This window comes from Rhodamnia argentea, chromosome 2 (assembly GCF_020921035.1).
Source record: "Rhodamnia argentea isolate NSW1041297 chromosome 2, ASM2092103v1, whole genome shotgun sequence".
NCBI classification, from domain to species: Eukaryota; Viridiplantae; Streptophyta; class Magnoliopsida; order Myrtales; family Myrtaceae; genus Rhodamnia; species Rhodamnia argentea.
This window is the reverse complement of record NC_063151.1, coordinates 34,860,603-34,875,640: the sequence shown is the minus strand read 5'-3', so window position 1 is coordinate 34,875,640 and position 15,038 is coordinate 34,860,603. Positions and strand designations below refer to the sequence as shown.

General features: G+C 42.3%; 2 protein-coding genes across 3 annotated transcripts; both read left to right on the top strand.

Annotated features, from left to right (window-relative positions):
- Positions 1-1,741: 1,741 nt before the first annotated feature.
- On the top strand, positions 1,742-4,358 carry LOC125313878. 2 transcript variants are annotated; one of them, XM_048274792.1, is made up of 2 exons: positions 1,742-3,114; positions 3,726-4,358. In XM_048274792.1, the coding sequence occupies exon 1, from the start codon at positions 1,826-1,828 to the stop codon at positions 3,110-3,112; it is 1,287 nt and encodes a 428-aa protein (XP_048130749.1). In that variant the 5' UTR covers positions 1,742-1,825; the 3' UTR covers positions 3,113-3,114; positions 3,726-4,358. The 2 variants fall into 2 exon arrangements, with proteins under 2 accessions (XP_048130749.1, XP_048130748.1); XM_048274791.1 differs by having other exon boundaries at positions 1,742-3,117; positions 3,729-4,358.
- Positions 4,359-5,468: 1,110 nt separating this feature from the next.
- On the top strand, positions 5,469-6,694 carry LOC115740833 (uncharacterized protein At1g66480-like). Its single transcript, XM_030674484.2, has 2 exons — positions 5,469-5,960; positions 6,129-6,694. Exons 1-2 carry the CDS (start codon positions 5,684-5,686, stop codon positions 6,536-6,538), a joined length of 687 nt encoding a protein of 228 aa, XP_030530344.1. The 5' UTR covers positions 5,469-5,683; the 3' UTR covers positions 6,539-6,694.
- The last annotated feature ends 8,344 nt before the right edge of the window (positions 6,695-15,038 follow it).

Sequence of the window (15,038 nt, the reverse complement as noted above, 5' to 3'; positions counted from 1 at the left end):
TTGGAATTTTCACTTCATATCTTTTTCTTTTAATTTCTTTTTTTTTTTTTTTTCTTTAAGAAAAAGAATAAATAAACAAAAAGGAAACAAATTAAAAAAGGTGAAATGATGAAAACGCCTTTGAAATTAGGTCCTTTTTTTTAGATTTTATTACCATTTCATGCCCTTATTTAAAAAAACGAGAGCACTTCAAACTCTTTTTTAAAACAAAATTTATAGAATTTTCCCTAAGAAAATAGAAAAGGCAAAGGGCAAGGCTTATTGGATCCGATGAGCGTCAACTAGAGCTAGCAAGCGTTGTGGCATGGGAACTAGAGAGGCGAGACAATGACTAGATGTGACTAGAGGCTAGGGACAACCTTAAGCGACTAGGGCGAGCACCAACCTCGAGTGACCTGAGGTGAGGTGAAGACCATAGATGAGGCGAAGCGACTTCGGGCTCCTCAAGGTGAGACGAATCTTGCCTTGCGACGACCCTCGACTAGTGAGCTAGATCTGGAGTAAAGAGAAGTGGAGTGTCCAAGAGAGACGATCGACATTGTTTGGAGCGAGGGTAAGACAGGAAAACGAAAATAATAGTGAGGGTAAGTTTAAAAGGAAAGAACTCATTAAACCCTAAAGTAGCTTCTTCGGTTTCTTCGAACTTTTTTTTTTATCTCAGAAAAAAACCTAATGCCTCAAACATTTTTTTTGTATAAAAAAAATCGCAAACTTTTGGTCTAATTCCAACATTACGCGGAATTTTTTTTATCTAAAAGAAAAATCACAAATTTTTACTCTACTCTCTAATCTGTCTCCATTAGCCCTCTATCTAAAAATCACCGTTAGTTATCCCTAATTTTTATATCATAAAACGGTTTCATTTTAGAGAATTTCAACAATTTTCATCGGGGTAGATTTCTTATCCACATGAAAATGCCATATTGGTCCGTACTTATTGTTACATTACTTTGTTGATGTGGATTTTTTATCAACGTGAAAATGCCACGTTAAATTGGGATTGGACCACGGGTAGATTTGAGAATATATTGAAGGTTTATGAGTTTTTAAACAAAACAATTCGAGCAGGTTTGAGAATGGACCTAAAATTTGAGATTTTTTTTTCTAAGACAAAAGAAGTTTGCGGAAGATTTGATACTAGACCTAATGTTGTGAATTTTTCGAGACAAAAAAAAGTTCAAAGTAGATTTGAGATTGAATCTAAAGTTCAAAGTTTTTTTAAGAAATTAGGCCGAATCAAAATTGGTTTGGAGTTGGACTAAAGTGTCATTGCATACCAACACTTTGCTCAAAGGGCTTTTGAAGACTCAAGGATTACTAGCACGCCAATTAGAGTTAATTGTTAATAGGCATGCAACCCCGCAGTTAAATTGATTAAAGAATGAGGATGCTAATATCATATATGCGGAGTAAGAATGAGGACACTAGTATCATAATTGCGGAGTTCAACTCTCGTGCTTTGCAAAGAGGTAGAATAAATGTGAAAGAGAGAGGAGAGTTAGAAATTCGGAGACATGATATACTAAAAAAAAAAATTGATATTTTTCCTTTATAAGATTCGTAACAAATGTCATATCTCTAAAAGTTAACAATATTTAATGTTAATAAAAAAAGTAAAAATTTAAGGCTATCAATTTTTCTACTAATAAACAGGAAATTTTCATTAATATCTTCGACCTTTGTTTTATTCATTTGAATTTTTGGGCCAACATTCAATTTTTTTATCAATTCAGTATCACGATATATTGCGGTCCCTGTAGCTCTCATCTCAGCTCGTTCAGACAACTCGCCGAGCCCCTCTCTCTCTCTCTCTCTCTCTCTCCACATGAAGCGCAAAAAATGGTCGGAGCTCGAAGAGCAGACTCTTCTCACCAAATACTCAGAGCTCTCGAGCTCCGGTGCCCTAGCCAAGCTCAAGACCCGCGAGAAGAAGTTCAAGCCCATCGCGGAGCACGTGAACGCCGCGCACCACCTCCAGGACCCGACCCGATTCCCATTCAAGTGGTCGTGGCGGGACGTGTCGATCAAGGTCCAGAACATGCGCCACCAGTACCTGGGTGTGAAGCAGAAGATCAGGGCCTCCAGCGGTGAGTTCAATTGGGACGACGGCGAGAATCACTGGGAGAATTTCTTGAGGTACAAGGAAGTGTTCGGCGATGTTGAGCTCGAAATTAAGGGCAAAAAGTTGAATGCAGTCGATTTCTTGGGGGATTCCCGGTTTGGGAGTTCCAGCGATCTGGGTTTAGGGTTTGATTTGGAGGACGACGACGACGACGACGACGATGAAGAAGGAGGAGAAGACATAGAAGAAGGAGAAGAAATAGAAGAAGCAGAAGCAGAAGCAGCGGCAAATTCTGATTATGAAAATGCTGATGATGATGGTGTGAGCGGCAATGATATCGAGTGTGATAATGTTGATATTGATCAACTGAATAGTGCGGGGGAGGTTAGGAATGGGGGGGAAAATGGGGGATCGGGTGTTGTTAAGTCAAATAAATTCAAAAGTGGGTTCGTACTAAGATCGAACAAGAAATGGCCGGTTTTGGGTGCGCAAGTGATTGACTTGAGGGATGCGATAGTGAGGAGAGAAGAGAGGAGGAGAGAGATAGAGTTTTATAAAGAGAAGAGCTTAATTGACAAAGCAGAAAATAGGAGGGAGCTGGAGTTTATGAAGGGAATGCAACAGAGCGAGAGGTTGGAGAGGTTGGAGAGCCGGGAATTGGAGTTGGACAAACGGGAATTGATCTGGGCGAGGAGGGAAATCGGGCGGCGGTCGAGGTTAGAAAGGGAGTTCGATGAGGAGCGGCGGCGGAGGAGGAGGATGGAGGAGAAGAGGGAGGAGGAGGAGATGGAGTGGAGGGGGAGGATGATTGAGTTGCAGGTCGAGCACGAGAAGGCGATAATGCAGATGCAAGCCGATGCTTGCCAGAACCAAATGCAGATCCTCGGGGTCATGGCCCGGATGGTTTGTCAGTTCTTCGGTTCGGCGAGCGATGCTTTGAGCAGCGGGTTGAGCGGCTTGCCCCCACAAGTTTTGCAGAACTTGCAGCATCCCGCAGGTTTGGATGATAGTGCCAAGCCCGAGACGAATTCGCCTTCGGAATTCATATGAACAGTTTGTTCTAACTTCCCGCGTGGCTCATGTTTTCTGTCTTGTCGATTCGAATACTCCTTGAACATGACAGTGTAAGGAAAAGTCTCTGCAGTGGCTTGTTTTGGATTGAGATAGTCTCAGTAGCAACTCTTTTGCACTGTTGAAGAAGCCCTAGGAACTTACTGATTTTTGACTGGAGAATCGTGTGTCTAAGTCAATTGGTGAAGGGTCGACTGGTTAGAGACTTGATATTTGCAAAGCTTGTTGCGAATTGGTTTGAGAGTTCTTTGGAGCTCTGGCAGTATTGGTTCTTGTAGAAATCCAAGATGATGCATCTTACCATTGTTTAAACCTAACGAGTCATGCACATAAACATAGGCCATACTCATATGGTAATATCTGCTCGGACCTTGTTTAGAATTTGTTTAAGCAGTGCTTTCTTTCCTTGAGATTATTTTCGGCATCCTTATTTACTACTAGACGGTATATTTGATTACTTCATGCCTGAGTGATCATGTTGCCTTTCTACTTATATAAGGATCCTTGAAAGGAACAGGATGGCGGGATGAGATTGTGCAAGTCAAATTTGTTTGGTGAAATAGATAATGGTGTCTGATTATGAGCAGTTGCGGGTATTTGTTCCGCAACTAACAAGGTTGGGATGATCGATGGTGGAGGAAGAAGAAATACATAACAGAGATAATCTCAAGCTTCTGTGGGAGTTGATCACTTTCTGTCGTAACTCCATAAGAGTTACTTTTGTGGAGTGAACAGTCTGATCTCTTGCGGAACAGTCTGACCTCTTGTGGAGGCATATGTAATAGGAGGAAGATAGATCTTTCTGAATTTGTTTCGAAACAGAGAGTGATCTGTGCACTTCTGAGGGGGTTGATCAATTCCTGTCACGTGTTCATAAGAGTTACCTTTGTCGAGTGCGCAGTGTAATCTCTTGCCGAGGCATATGTAATAGGAGGAAGATAGATCTTTCTGAATTTGTTTCGAAACAGAGAGTGATCTGTGCACTTCTGAGGGGGTTGATCAATTCCTGTCACGTGTTCATAAGAGTTACCTTTGTCGAGTGCGCAGTGTAATCTCTTGCCGAGGCATATGTTAGAGGAAGAAGATCGATCTTTCTGGATTTGTATTCAAAGGCAGAATGGTAGATTAGATAGCTCTTTCTGCTCTCCATGGACCAGAGACATGTGACCATTTCTGTTTTCGGAAAATGCCAGGTATATTAAGATTACGTGATAGATTCTTTGAAGATTGAATATGGCTCGCCGGTTTATGGCATTTCATTATCTCTTTAGGGTCGGCAGGAGTTCGCGGCCATTGGGCGAGGGCTCACGACCCTCGCCTAGTGGTCGGCGAGGGCCACAAGTCCTTGCTAGCCGAGGTGAGGTTTGCGGCCATCATTCGCAACTGGGTTAGGGCGGGTTTTTGCTGGCCCTACCAAAAAGAGAAAGAGGAAAAAAAAAAGGACAGGAAAAATTATTTAAAAGATAAAAAAATAAAAATAAAATTTTAATTATTGTACACGTTAGTGCCGGCCGGCTAAATGGATCAAATTGGCACAATTGTAAGGTTTATGATTTAATTGGCAAAAAGAAAATTTTAGGATTGAATTGATACAATTGTAATAGATTTACGATTTTTTTGATAATTATTCCGTGTTTGGTATAAGTGACTAGATTTTCATTACAATAAAATAGATCTATTTGGATCGAACCATTTATGACACTACTCAAATTCGATCTTGTCCACCCAATCTAACGGGCCTAGGTGGGACTTTAGAGGTAGCTATTCATTTGATTGTGTGTACTTGGAGGGATTATGGTGGGAATGCTGATTTTGCTTTGTCCTGAAAAATCCAACACAGCCGAAATCACATTGCTTCGTCCTCTTTGTAAGTTAAAGCTCGAGATGATTGCCCTCACGCAATTTCCTTGTTTCATCAGGCTGTTCTACGTCACGTTCTCATCGTCTCTTGTCATTGCCACAACAAAACGCAAGAACAGAACTGGAATCTTCCGCCACATGCTACTATCGGAACGATTGTTAAGATGCAGCATCATTAAAAATCGAAACGATTAGCGACGTGCGTAATCATCCTGCATAGACAGCTTACCTTGTGCATTTTGGCTCGTGCGGATGCTTGTGGTCAAATGAATCGCGGATTTTTCTTTTCCTTTGGGAAAATGATTATACAATAATACAATCGGCAAATTGGTCGAATTCGACAGCCCGGGCCGTGTGGTACGTAAGTCACGGTCGGGAGCGGATGCCCGCAATTATTTTCTAGTCCGAATTGCAAATTTTATACTCTTGTTCACACTCACCACGTCCCTTCCTTCCACGAAGCTCATCCTTTTTTTTTTTTGTCCCGGAAAATGAAATACCGGAAAACTGTCCGCTACATTGAATACGAAAGGCAGGAAATATGGAGCATCTGCCCGGCATGGTCCTTCGTCCCAGACATTAAGAATTCGTCTTGTTTCTTGCGCATTGCAATCTCATCAACCGACGATTACGTCCCTCCATTCACAATCTGTTCTGGCATTGGAGAGAGAGAGAGAGAGAGAGAGAGAGATGGGGAACGGCTTAGGATTACGAAGGAATAGGAGAGCGAAGGTGATGAAGATCAACGGCGAGACCATGAAGCTGCGGACTCCGGTTCGAGCTTGCCAAGTGGTGGACGACCACCCGGGCCACGTGCTGCTCGACTCCGAGTCGGTCAAGCGCTTCGGCATCCGAGCTCGGCCGTTGGAGCCACACCACGAGCTCAAGCCCGAGAAATTATACTTCCTCGTCGAGCTGCCCAAGTTCCCCAACGAGCACGAGAAAGCCCCCAGGCGGGTTCGATCAGGTAACGTACCAGATATCGCTGCGTACATAAACTCGATTAGGACGATGAAAGCCTAATTCCCCGGCATGTGTAATGCTTAAATCGATGGAATGACCGATACGGATCATAATTTAGGCCATCAGTATATTTGACGGCAATTTTGTTCTGCCTGGATGCATCTGCTTATAGGTATACAGATGGGCGCTAAGGACCGGCTGGAATGCCTGATGCTGTCACGGAGAGCCGAGTCAGACATGATTAGGCCGACGAGGGCGAGTTTTCGTCGAGACAGTGCGGCGCCGGTGCAGGTGAAGATGCGGATTCCGAGGGCGCAGCTGGACAAATTGATGGAGGAAAGTATGGACGACGCGGAGGTCGCTCAGAGGATCGTCGATCTTTACATGGGAAATGTTGGAGTCCTCAGAGAGGATAAGCATTTGGGGAGTGATCAGAAGTTGTTGATGCACCAGCGTCAGGAGTGTCATTGGAAGCCTGCAGTTGGTGGCATTAGGGAGAGCTTCATGGCCCCGGCGGTTCGTTTCTCTTCTCCGTCGACATCATTAAATTCGAGGAATGCAAACCTAAGTTCGTTCCATTAGGACATGTCGATTATGTGCTAGGAAATAGTAACATGGGGACGCTGCATCGAAAGAAAATCGGTATTAAGGATATTTTAGAACTCGAATTACTTATCCAATTGAACTGAAATTGAGCGGATGTACTACTAGGGTGAGCATGATGCCCGGGTAGAATCAGGAATCACCGGTCTAGTTTCAGATTTTAGGGTATGTAAGGTCAATTTCAGGTTTCGAAAATTAGGGAACAAGTTTGTGTGTTTTTCTTGTCCCATGTTTTCGCATGATCATGTAGTATTCCATGACTTTTAATGACAAGTGTGTAATCTGAAATTACTAATCTTACCTTTCATTTTTAGTGATAACCATGATCGATACTTTTATTTTGTTAATGTTTTTCCGTGTCTAAATATGAGTTGTGGTCGGTGAATTGCATCAGCAAATAATGATCATTAAAGATGATGATTCACTGTAATCGTTTCAATTTAAAATACAGCCGAAACTTGAGTAGATCCAAAAGTCGACCTAGAAATTTATGACAAGCTAAGTTCCGGTTCCGATGAATCTGGACCGACCTTAAAACTACCACCCCTGTGTACTAGATAGCTGTGGAACGATTAAGACATTGAATGGAGTGCATTTTCATACAGTAAAAGAAGTAAAGACGATGAGAACTGGTCCCGGAACTTCGGGGAATTGGCGGGTGAGAAGAGGAGCACAACATGTGCTTCACTCAATGCATGCCATGTGTTCGCCCCATGTTCGCAGACGCTCGTCCCTCCGAGGTCTCCAGCACATGATGCACTCTCTCTCCCGTTCCCACGCACGTTCATGGCACGACCCATGTATATAACTTGGCTTAGGTTGAGATCTATACCAGCAAATTTCACGACAAGAAGCATCCGCACCCCATGCAAATTTCTGATTAGACCCGGGTCGGGATGATCCTGAAAAGAGGTGCTTGCTGCTTGTGGTTCTGGACAGATACTTGGGGCCAGAATTGTAGGTTTCCATTCATCCAATGGAACTCCCGAAAGAGCAGTCTCCCCAATTGAAAGCCAGAGTTGGTACAGATTCTCTCATTAATTTAGGCTGGTCAGAGGTCCGTGTTGTTTTGGATAAGCGGGATTTAGCCGCGGCAACAACTCCCGAGAATTAAGGGTCAATTTTAAGTATTTTCAATAAATTAAGGGTCAAAATATAAATTTATCAAAAATATATATACTTAAGTCATATACCCAGCCACCCCAAAATTACTATACTAAGCCAGCTAAAAAAATTTTCTAACAGAACAAAAAGAAACCTATCGTTGATATAAATTATTATTTATATACACAAATATATGTTAATGTACAAAGTGTCTCAACGTGTCAGAATTCTATATTTTTTGAGAAATGAGGTGTCGGCTTGTCGCATCGCGTCGCGTGGCAGTGTCGGTGCTACTTAGGTGCGATTGACTTAAAAAAGCAAGTCAAAACTCACAAGACTTGACACATTCTACCTCAATCTTGATCGTTAGCACTTGCTCATCAATTTTTATGCGGATGGAACTATTTGTGGTTGTGTTTGGTGGGGGCACTTCTTCTTTCTCCTTGGCAATTTTGTGGGGCCAAATAGGCCGGCTTGGCATTACGTCAAACAGGATAAGCGCACGCATTGTGGTTGTGGGTGTGAAATCGTTTTAAGCCATTGGGATAAGAAAAGGAATAAGAAAACAAAGAAGATGACACACATAGCTCCTAACTTCATTGGCCTTAAAGTGGGCGTAACTTGTAAGGGACCCAAGTTCATTAAAAGCGACTTTCATATTGGCGCATTGGTAGGAGTGGACAACTATAGAAAATAAATTCCCTTTTTCACTCGATGATCACTTTTATACCTGCAATTTTTTTCGAAATATCAAATTGTTAATCGCTACTTTGAACCTGTAAACTCTCTCACTAACCCAGCCTCCATCATCCATGGAATCCCATCTCCCCTCCCCACCATCCCACGTCGCCTTTTGATGCCACCGGCGACCTCCCGCCCAGCGGCTTTCGACTCCCCAATTCACCGCCGCCGTCAAACCCTCTCCTCACCACGAGATTCCGGATTCGACCGACATAGTCGCGAGCTCAGATTTGATGTGGCTATAGTTGCGAGCTCAGATCCCACGGTCGTGGGCCTCATGGCATCGAGCTCAGATCTGGCGTGGCCATGGCTGCGAGACACTATGGATAAAATGCTCTTTTTTGTTTTTTTTCCTTTTTCTTCTGCTTAATGGCTGAGACACGGAGCAAAATTTCCATATAAGAAAAAAGCTTCCAAGACTTTCAGACATTGACTTTGAATAAAGAGAGATTCACGAGCTTGAATGCGTTTTCACTTTGTCCCACATCGTTTGGCGATCTTGATTTGTCTTCTTTAAGTATGGAATCATGGGTGTCGACCGGCATGGACCACTGGATGGAGTGAATGGGCTGCAGCCCAAACATATGTTGGGTCGGGCTCAGGAAAGTCCCCGGGCCACAGCCTGCAGAGATGCAAGTCTCGGGGACGAGATGGGCTTCCGAGGGTTTAAAGAGTTTCCCATCGCCACGTGCGAATGAGGCTGAGACGCGTGCGGAGCCTCCGTGGGGGCTCTCTCCCCGAAGCTTGAATTGGCCGATACTCACAGTCATTCACTTGGCCCAAAGTCTGATTGGGCTAACAGAACGGGGCTTACACTCCAGTGGCTCCTCTTTTTATATTTTTCCCTTAAACGAGAAAATTAATATCTTTTTTTTTAATTGGGAAAATTGAACATAAAATGATTCATGTGGGAGAAGGCTGACTAATGTTTTCGTTTTTCTGTTACTACGTGAATCTGCAGAAGCGGGTGAGCTTCGATCTGACGATTGCGAGGGAAGTTCATGTAGGCTTACACCTGCGGCGACAGTCTCGAAGCTCGGTTCGATGTTAAATAGATCGGCTAATAGCTTCGACATTGCTACTCTGGAGGGCACAATATCCGGCGCTATTTCTCTATGACAAGGAATGGTTTTGGTTCATAACTATGTTTAGATTCTAGCTTTTGTAATTTTCTGAGGTAAATAGCATGTTGTTCATATGTAAGATGCTGTCGTGTTACTGATATATTCTTACTGGGCCCAGTTTCCTTTAATTCATAAGTCAAATTGACCCATTTGTAATATCTCAAATGTAGAAATGTGTTGCTTGATTTGGTTCCGGTCGATAATCTTTATATTATTTTCGATCGAAAAGACGGACACTTTCATTCACTTAATAACGTTCGAGAAACAACCACAAATAACATTAAAACATAGCAAATCCCAAAGGATGGGGGTGGTTTAGACAACCAATTAGGTGGGAGATAGCCTAATCTACCTGCCTTGGCTAACCAATCCACACAAGAATTTGCTCCGCGAATAATTCATACATCCTCGAGCTGGCCCATCAACATTCTACAGTCCGAAATTATACTCGAGATGGGCCATGGGCTGGAGGACTAATGGGCCTGGCTTGATAATACCCTTACAAGTGATAAGTTATCTCTGATAAGCTCTCAGTGCAGATCAGCCATGCCTGCGTTCATATCACTTGCAGAGTGCGACGGCTTAGAATACTCCTTCAATTCTCAGATCTTTCGCAGACCTAGCTTCAAATCAAAGCTACGGTTTCCGCCGAGGGAGGGGACTCGGCTCGGATTGACTCCATGAAGCCATCAATCAATGCTCCGCGGCTGTCTCTCACTGTCCCGGCGACCGACACTTCCGATCTGCTCTCCACCCAAGACGCGCATCGATGAGAATTTCCCAGATCCCTTGGCTCGATGTCGACCCCATTCCAAGGGAGTTCGCATCTCTTTCCTTCGAGCAAATTTCTGACCTTTCTTGCCGCGAAGGTAACTCAACGTACCTGTTCATTGCGAGGGTCTCGTCTACAATGAGGGTTGGCGCTGGTTTGCTAGCTCGGAAGGCCGAGTCGTTTCTGGCCTTCTAGATCTGCCAAAGGACTATCGCCACCAAGTTTCGAACCGTGTGATATTCTGAGGATCAATGTCAATGTTCATCCTTGGGTCCAACCAAATCTGTTTTGTCCAATCACACAATAAAAATAGGTGTTCTGTGATTTCTGGGGTCTGGTTACACTTTGGGCAGATTGGGTCTGGTTGAGTCTTGCGTCCCCATAGTTTTTTTTTGGTAGGGAGAGTGTTTTGGCATGCACTCCAAATTTAAAACCTAATCTTTGGAGGGGAGTGTAGCTTCCAACTGTTAGTCCACAAGTTCTGAGGTGATAGATAAGAGAATGAGGCTCTGATCACTATTGTGCTCTTGATTTCTATTTGCGTTGTATTGTACCCACTTTTGACACAGTGAGAGCCATCTTTAGTCTCAGTCCATCTCATCAGTGGTTGGACAAGAGCAAAGAGGCGCTGCCATATAGGGGGTGAACGGTTCCAGGTTATGGGTAGGTTCCACTTGGAACCTAAAACCAAGTTAGTACAGGTTGCTTATTTTTCGGAACCTAGAACCTACTTACATTCCCTGGAAGCTGGAACCTATCCCGTCACAGATTTCGAGTCCGGTTCCAAGGTACCCGAAAATCTGTCAATTTCACTAAAAACACTTAAGAAAAGCAGCTTCAACATCCACATAATAATTTTTAATCAGAGAGAGTGATTAGCAGTTGATAAAGAAAAGTAAATGCATTACTACAGCAATAAACCGTCGGCCTGTTGAGACTTTCTAGCGAGCCCATAACTTGGCTTCACATAACAATCAAACAAACCAGTCATCTGTCTCTACCAAGCCATGGAAGCGTATATGAAGTTCTCTTAAACTTTTCGTTCCACCACGTAAAAGTTGTTGTGGATGTACAAAGTTTATTGGAGTTAATCTCCGGAAGCAAGACAATAATATCGGACACTCATTTATCTTGTCAAAAGCCGTCATCAATTGAGGGATATTGCCGGAACAAAGAACATTAATATTTCCTTTTCATTGAGCATCTTTCAAACAAATTCAGAATTTATAGATATGACGATTCCGCTCATCAGCAAAATCACCATTTACATTCGATGCACACCTAAAAAGAACAAAAAAAAAAAAACCAAAAAAATGACAGACGATCATAATAATATTGAACCAAAAACTGGAGGAAAATGACCAGAATTAGAAGAGGATCAAACGAAACAACAAATTAAGCGAGTCAAGCACCGGACTTTGCGGGTGCACCCAAAAGAGAATCGAAACCAGCTAAATGCCTTTCATAACGTTAAACAAATGTTCAATGCAAGAGATACTGTCAAGTGTAGATCCTAGGACTTTTCGGTTGACTCGGAATAGAGATGAACCAGTTACTAGCAAAATAGGCAAAATCACGAACTTGGTATTTATCAAAATCTTTAAGGGAGTTTCCAAATACCCACAAGTGCAGAAGCTATGCTCAACTTAGCAAAAACACAGTGCATACAAACAAAGAAGCAGAGACAAGTATATAAAGGAAATTAGGGCTAGAGATTAACCGATAAACCCACCTTTGTCGGATCTCGCTGGAATGATCAAATTTGGTGGGGAGGAGGGCATCGCCAAGCATGACGAAGTTGGGGACGCCGTCGGAGGTGTGGGTGCCAAGGACGAGGCGGTTGACGGCAAGGGAAGAGTCGTCGTCGAAGGGCCGGATGAGGCTGTTGACGGTGAGGGATAGCCACTCGAGGGCGTGGGAGATCGCCACAGAGCGGACTCGGGCATGCTGCGGCTGTCGTTGAGAGACTTGAGAGGAGCAAAGAGAAATAAAAACTGGAAAAGCCTAACTTAGGGTTTATATGTTAATAGGTTCCGGATCCGGTTTCGGTTCGGTTCTATAGAGAATCGGGAACCGGAACCGGAGCAGACAGTTCCTAAAAAGGTAGAACCAAGAATCGGACCCTGGTTTACTAGAACCTAGAACCAAACTAGAACCATAGGTTCAGTTCTTGAGTTCTATCCTGAAACCATGCTCACCCCTACTGCCATGATATCCTGCACAACCTTTTCATGAAAGAGGGATTCCAGCTTTGGAATATCCCAGGCTTTTGCACTTGCATCTATTAATTCCATTTGTCCTCTCTGATTTTAATTTTTTTGCCATCTCCAACTACCCATCTCACATTCGATGCAATTGCATCTCTTCCCATAATAAGACTTTGCCAACCCCTAGAGGGGTGGGAGCCCTTCTTGCTTTCCAAAAATCATTATTTGAAAATGTAGATTCCACGTAGAACTTGGCTCCAAAGAGGTGAAGGGGATTGAGATAGCTTCCAAGCTTGCTTGCCAAGCATAGCTTTATTGAAGTTGATAAAATCTCTAAATCCCAAAATGCCTTTATACTTCCCGATTTTTAAAACTTCCCCACTCTTCCAGTGTATTCTTGACTTTGTCTTGCTCCTTTGGTTCCACTAAAAGGATGCCATCTTTCTTTCAATGGCTTTGCACATGGGAACAGGTATTTTAAAGATATACATTGTAAACTGAGACAAAGCTTGTACCATCGTTTTGATTAGGGTCTCCTTGCCCGCCCTTGAAATCAATTTCTCCTTCCATCCCTGAAGTTTCATATTCAACCTTGCAAGAATCCAGGCAAACATGGTCTTCTTTGAGTTTCCCTAGTTAGATGGAATGCCTAGGTGTTTTTCAGTCTTCTCAATAATGGGCACTCTCAATGATTTTGCCATATTTTCCTTCAAACTCAACGGGCAACCAGTACTGAAATACTAGACCTGATTTGTTGAGGTTGATTGTCTGGCCTGTGGCAAAGCTATATTGATTAAGAACATTTGCCATGTTCTGGCATTCCTTAATAGTCCCATCAACGAAGAAGATGGCGTCATCGGCAAACAGTAGATGGGATAATATGGGGCAGTTTCTGTTTGGCCTAATCCCTTTTAAGCTTCCTTCTTCGATCGCATGTTTCAAAAGATATGAAATAACATTTTTCATAATGATAAACAAGTACGAGGACAAAGGGTCTCCTTGCCTCAATTCGCGGGGCGGTCGGAAAAAAGATAGTGGTTCCCGATTTAACTTCACGGTAAAGGTCACGGTCGAATTGCACTGCGACCAAGGACACTCATTCGTCGCAAAACCTCATTTTTCACATATAAGCACTCACTCCTCCCGCTCATAAGCTTTTTGCATGTCTAGTTTCCATAAGGCCTGAAATTTTTTGGTTCTCTTCCGGACTTTTAATTGATGAATGACTTCCTGAACCACAAAAATGTTATCCTGAATTTGTCTACCACCAATGAAGGGACTTTACTCTGGAGTACCTTCCAGTGGCCATATCTCTCCCAACTACTGGAGCCATCTCATCATACATATCTATCATCTTGTTCATATACTTTTCATGAGAAGCATGGACCTGTCAATGAAGATAATCCATAGAAAATCAAACAAAATGAAATATTTTTTAAACAACAAGAACAAAAGCATCAAACAAGTTCATGTATATCACAGGAATATAAAGGGTGTATCAACTCTTTAAAATTCATAATAGAAAAGACAATACAAGAATGCTTTTAGTTGCTGTGAAGTCTCGAAGTAGTGATCGGATCTAGTGGACCTCGTTGCTCTTGTTTGATGAGAAGTGATGGCATTGTTTTGCTAGAGAAGTATGACTATTCTTCAATTTTTTAGCGTAAATCAGTGTTTTCCAGTGGAATACATTACAAACTTGAAAATGAACTGAAGATTATAAAAGGGAACAACAAGTGCAGCAGATCATCAAATGCACTGAGGACTACATCATCACATAAAAGATAAGCAAATGCAAAGTTGCTTCCTGGTTCAATTGCAAGAATATTTTTTTACCATGAAAAGTAATGAAAAGAATTACTGCACATATTGATCAAATTCATTTTTCCTAGCTATGACCATCTTCAACTTGTCATCCCGATTAAATCCACTCTTGCCATGTACATTTTGAATTGTCTTCCAAATGCTTTTGACTGTCTTCAACTGGTTCTCAAAGTGGTCGGGCTCACAATCAATGCCAAACCTCTCATTTATTGTATTGACAACTCGAGCAATTAAAGAGGGTTTGAATATGCTCGGAGGTTTGTTTCCTTTATTAGCTTCATCAGCAAGAATTTCAAGTAGAACACATTCCATACCATTAGACCACCTAAATTGCTTGACCTTCTCATCATTGGCCATACCTTTTCCCATCATGATAACTAGAGAGAAGTGTTAAAAAAGTCCCAAATTTATTGCATTAGTGCCAATTAAGTAATAAACATTTTTTTGGTGTCAATTCAGTCATAAACCTTTTGCATTGGTGCCAATTAAGTCCTAAACTTTTTGCATTTATGCCAATTTAGTCATAAATCTTTTGTATTTATGCCAATTGAGTTAATCCGGCCAATTTTGGCCGAAAATTGCTGATGTGGATGTCGATTGTCCTACATAGCACGGCTGGCCTTGACTTGGATATTTTTTTTCATATTATTCTAATATTGTAAATAATTTTTTAAGCATTTTTTGGTTTTTTTTTAAATATTTTAAAA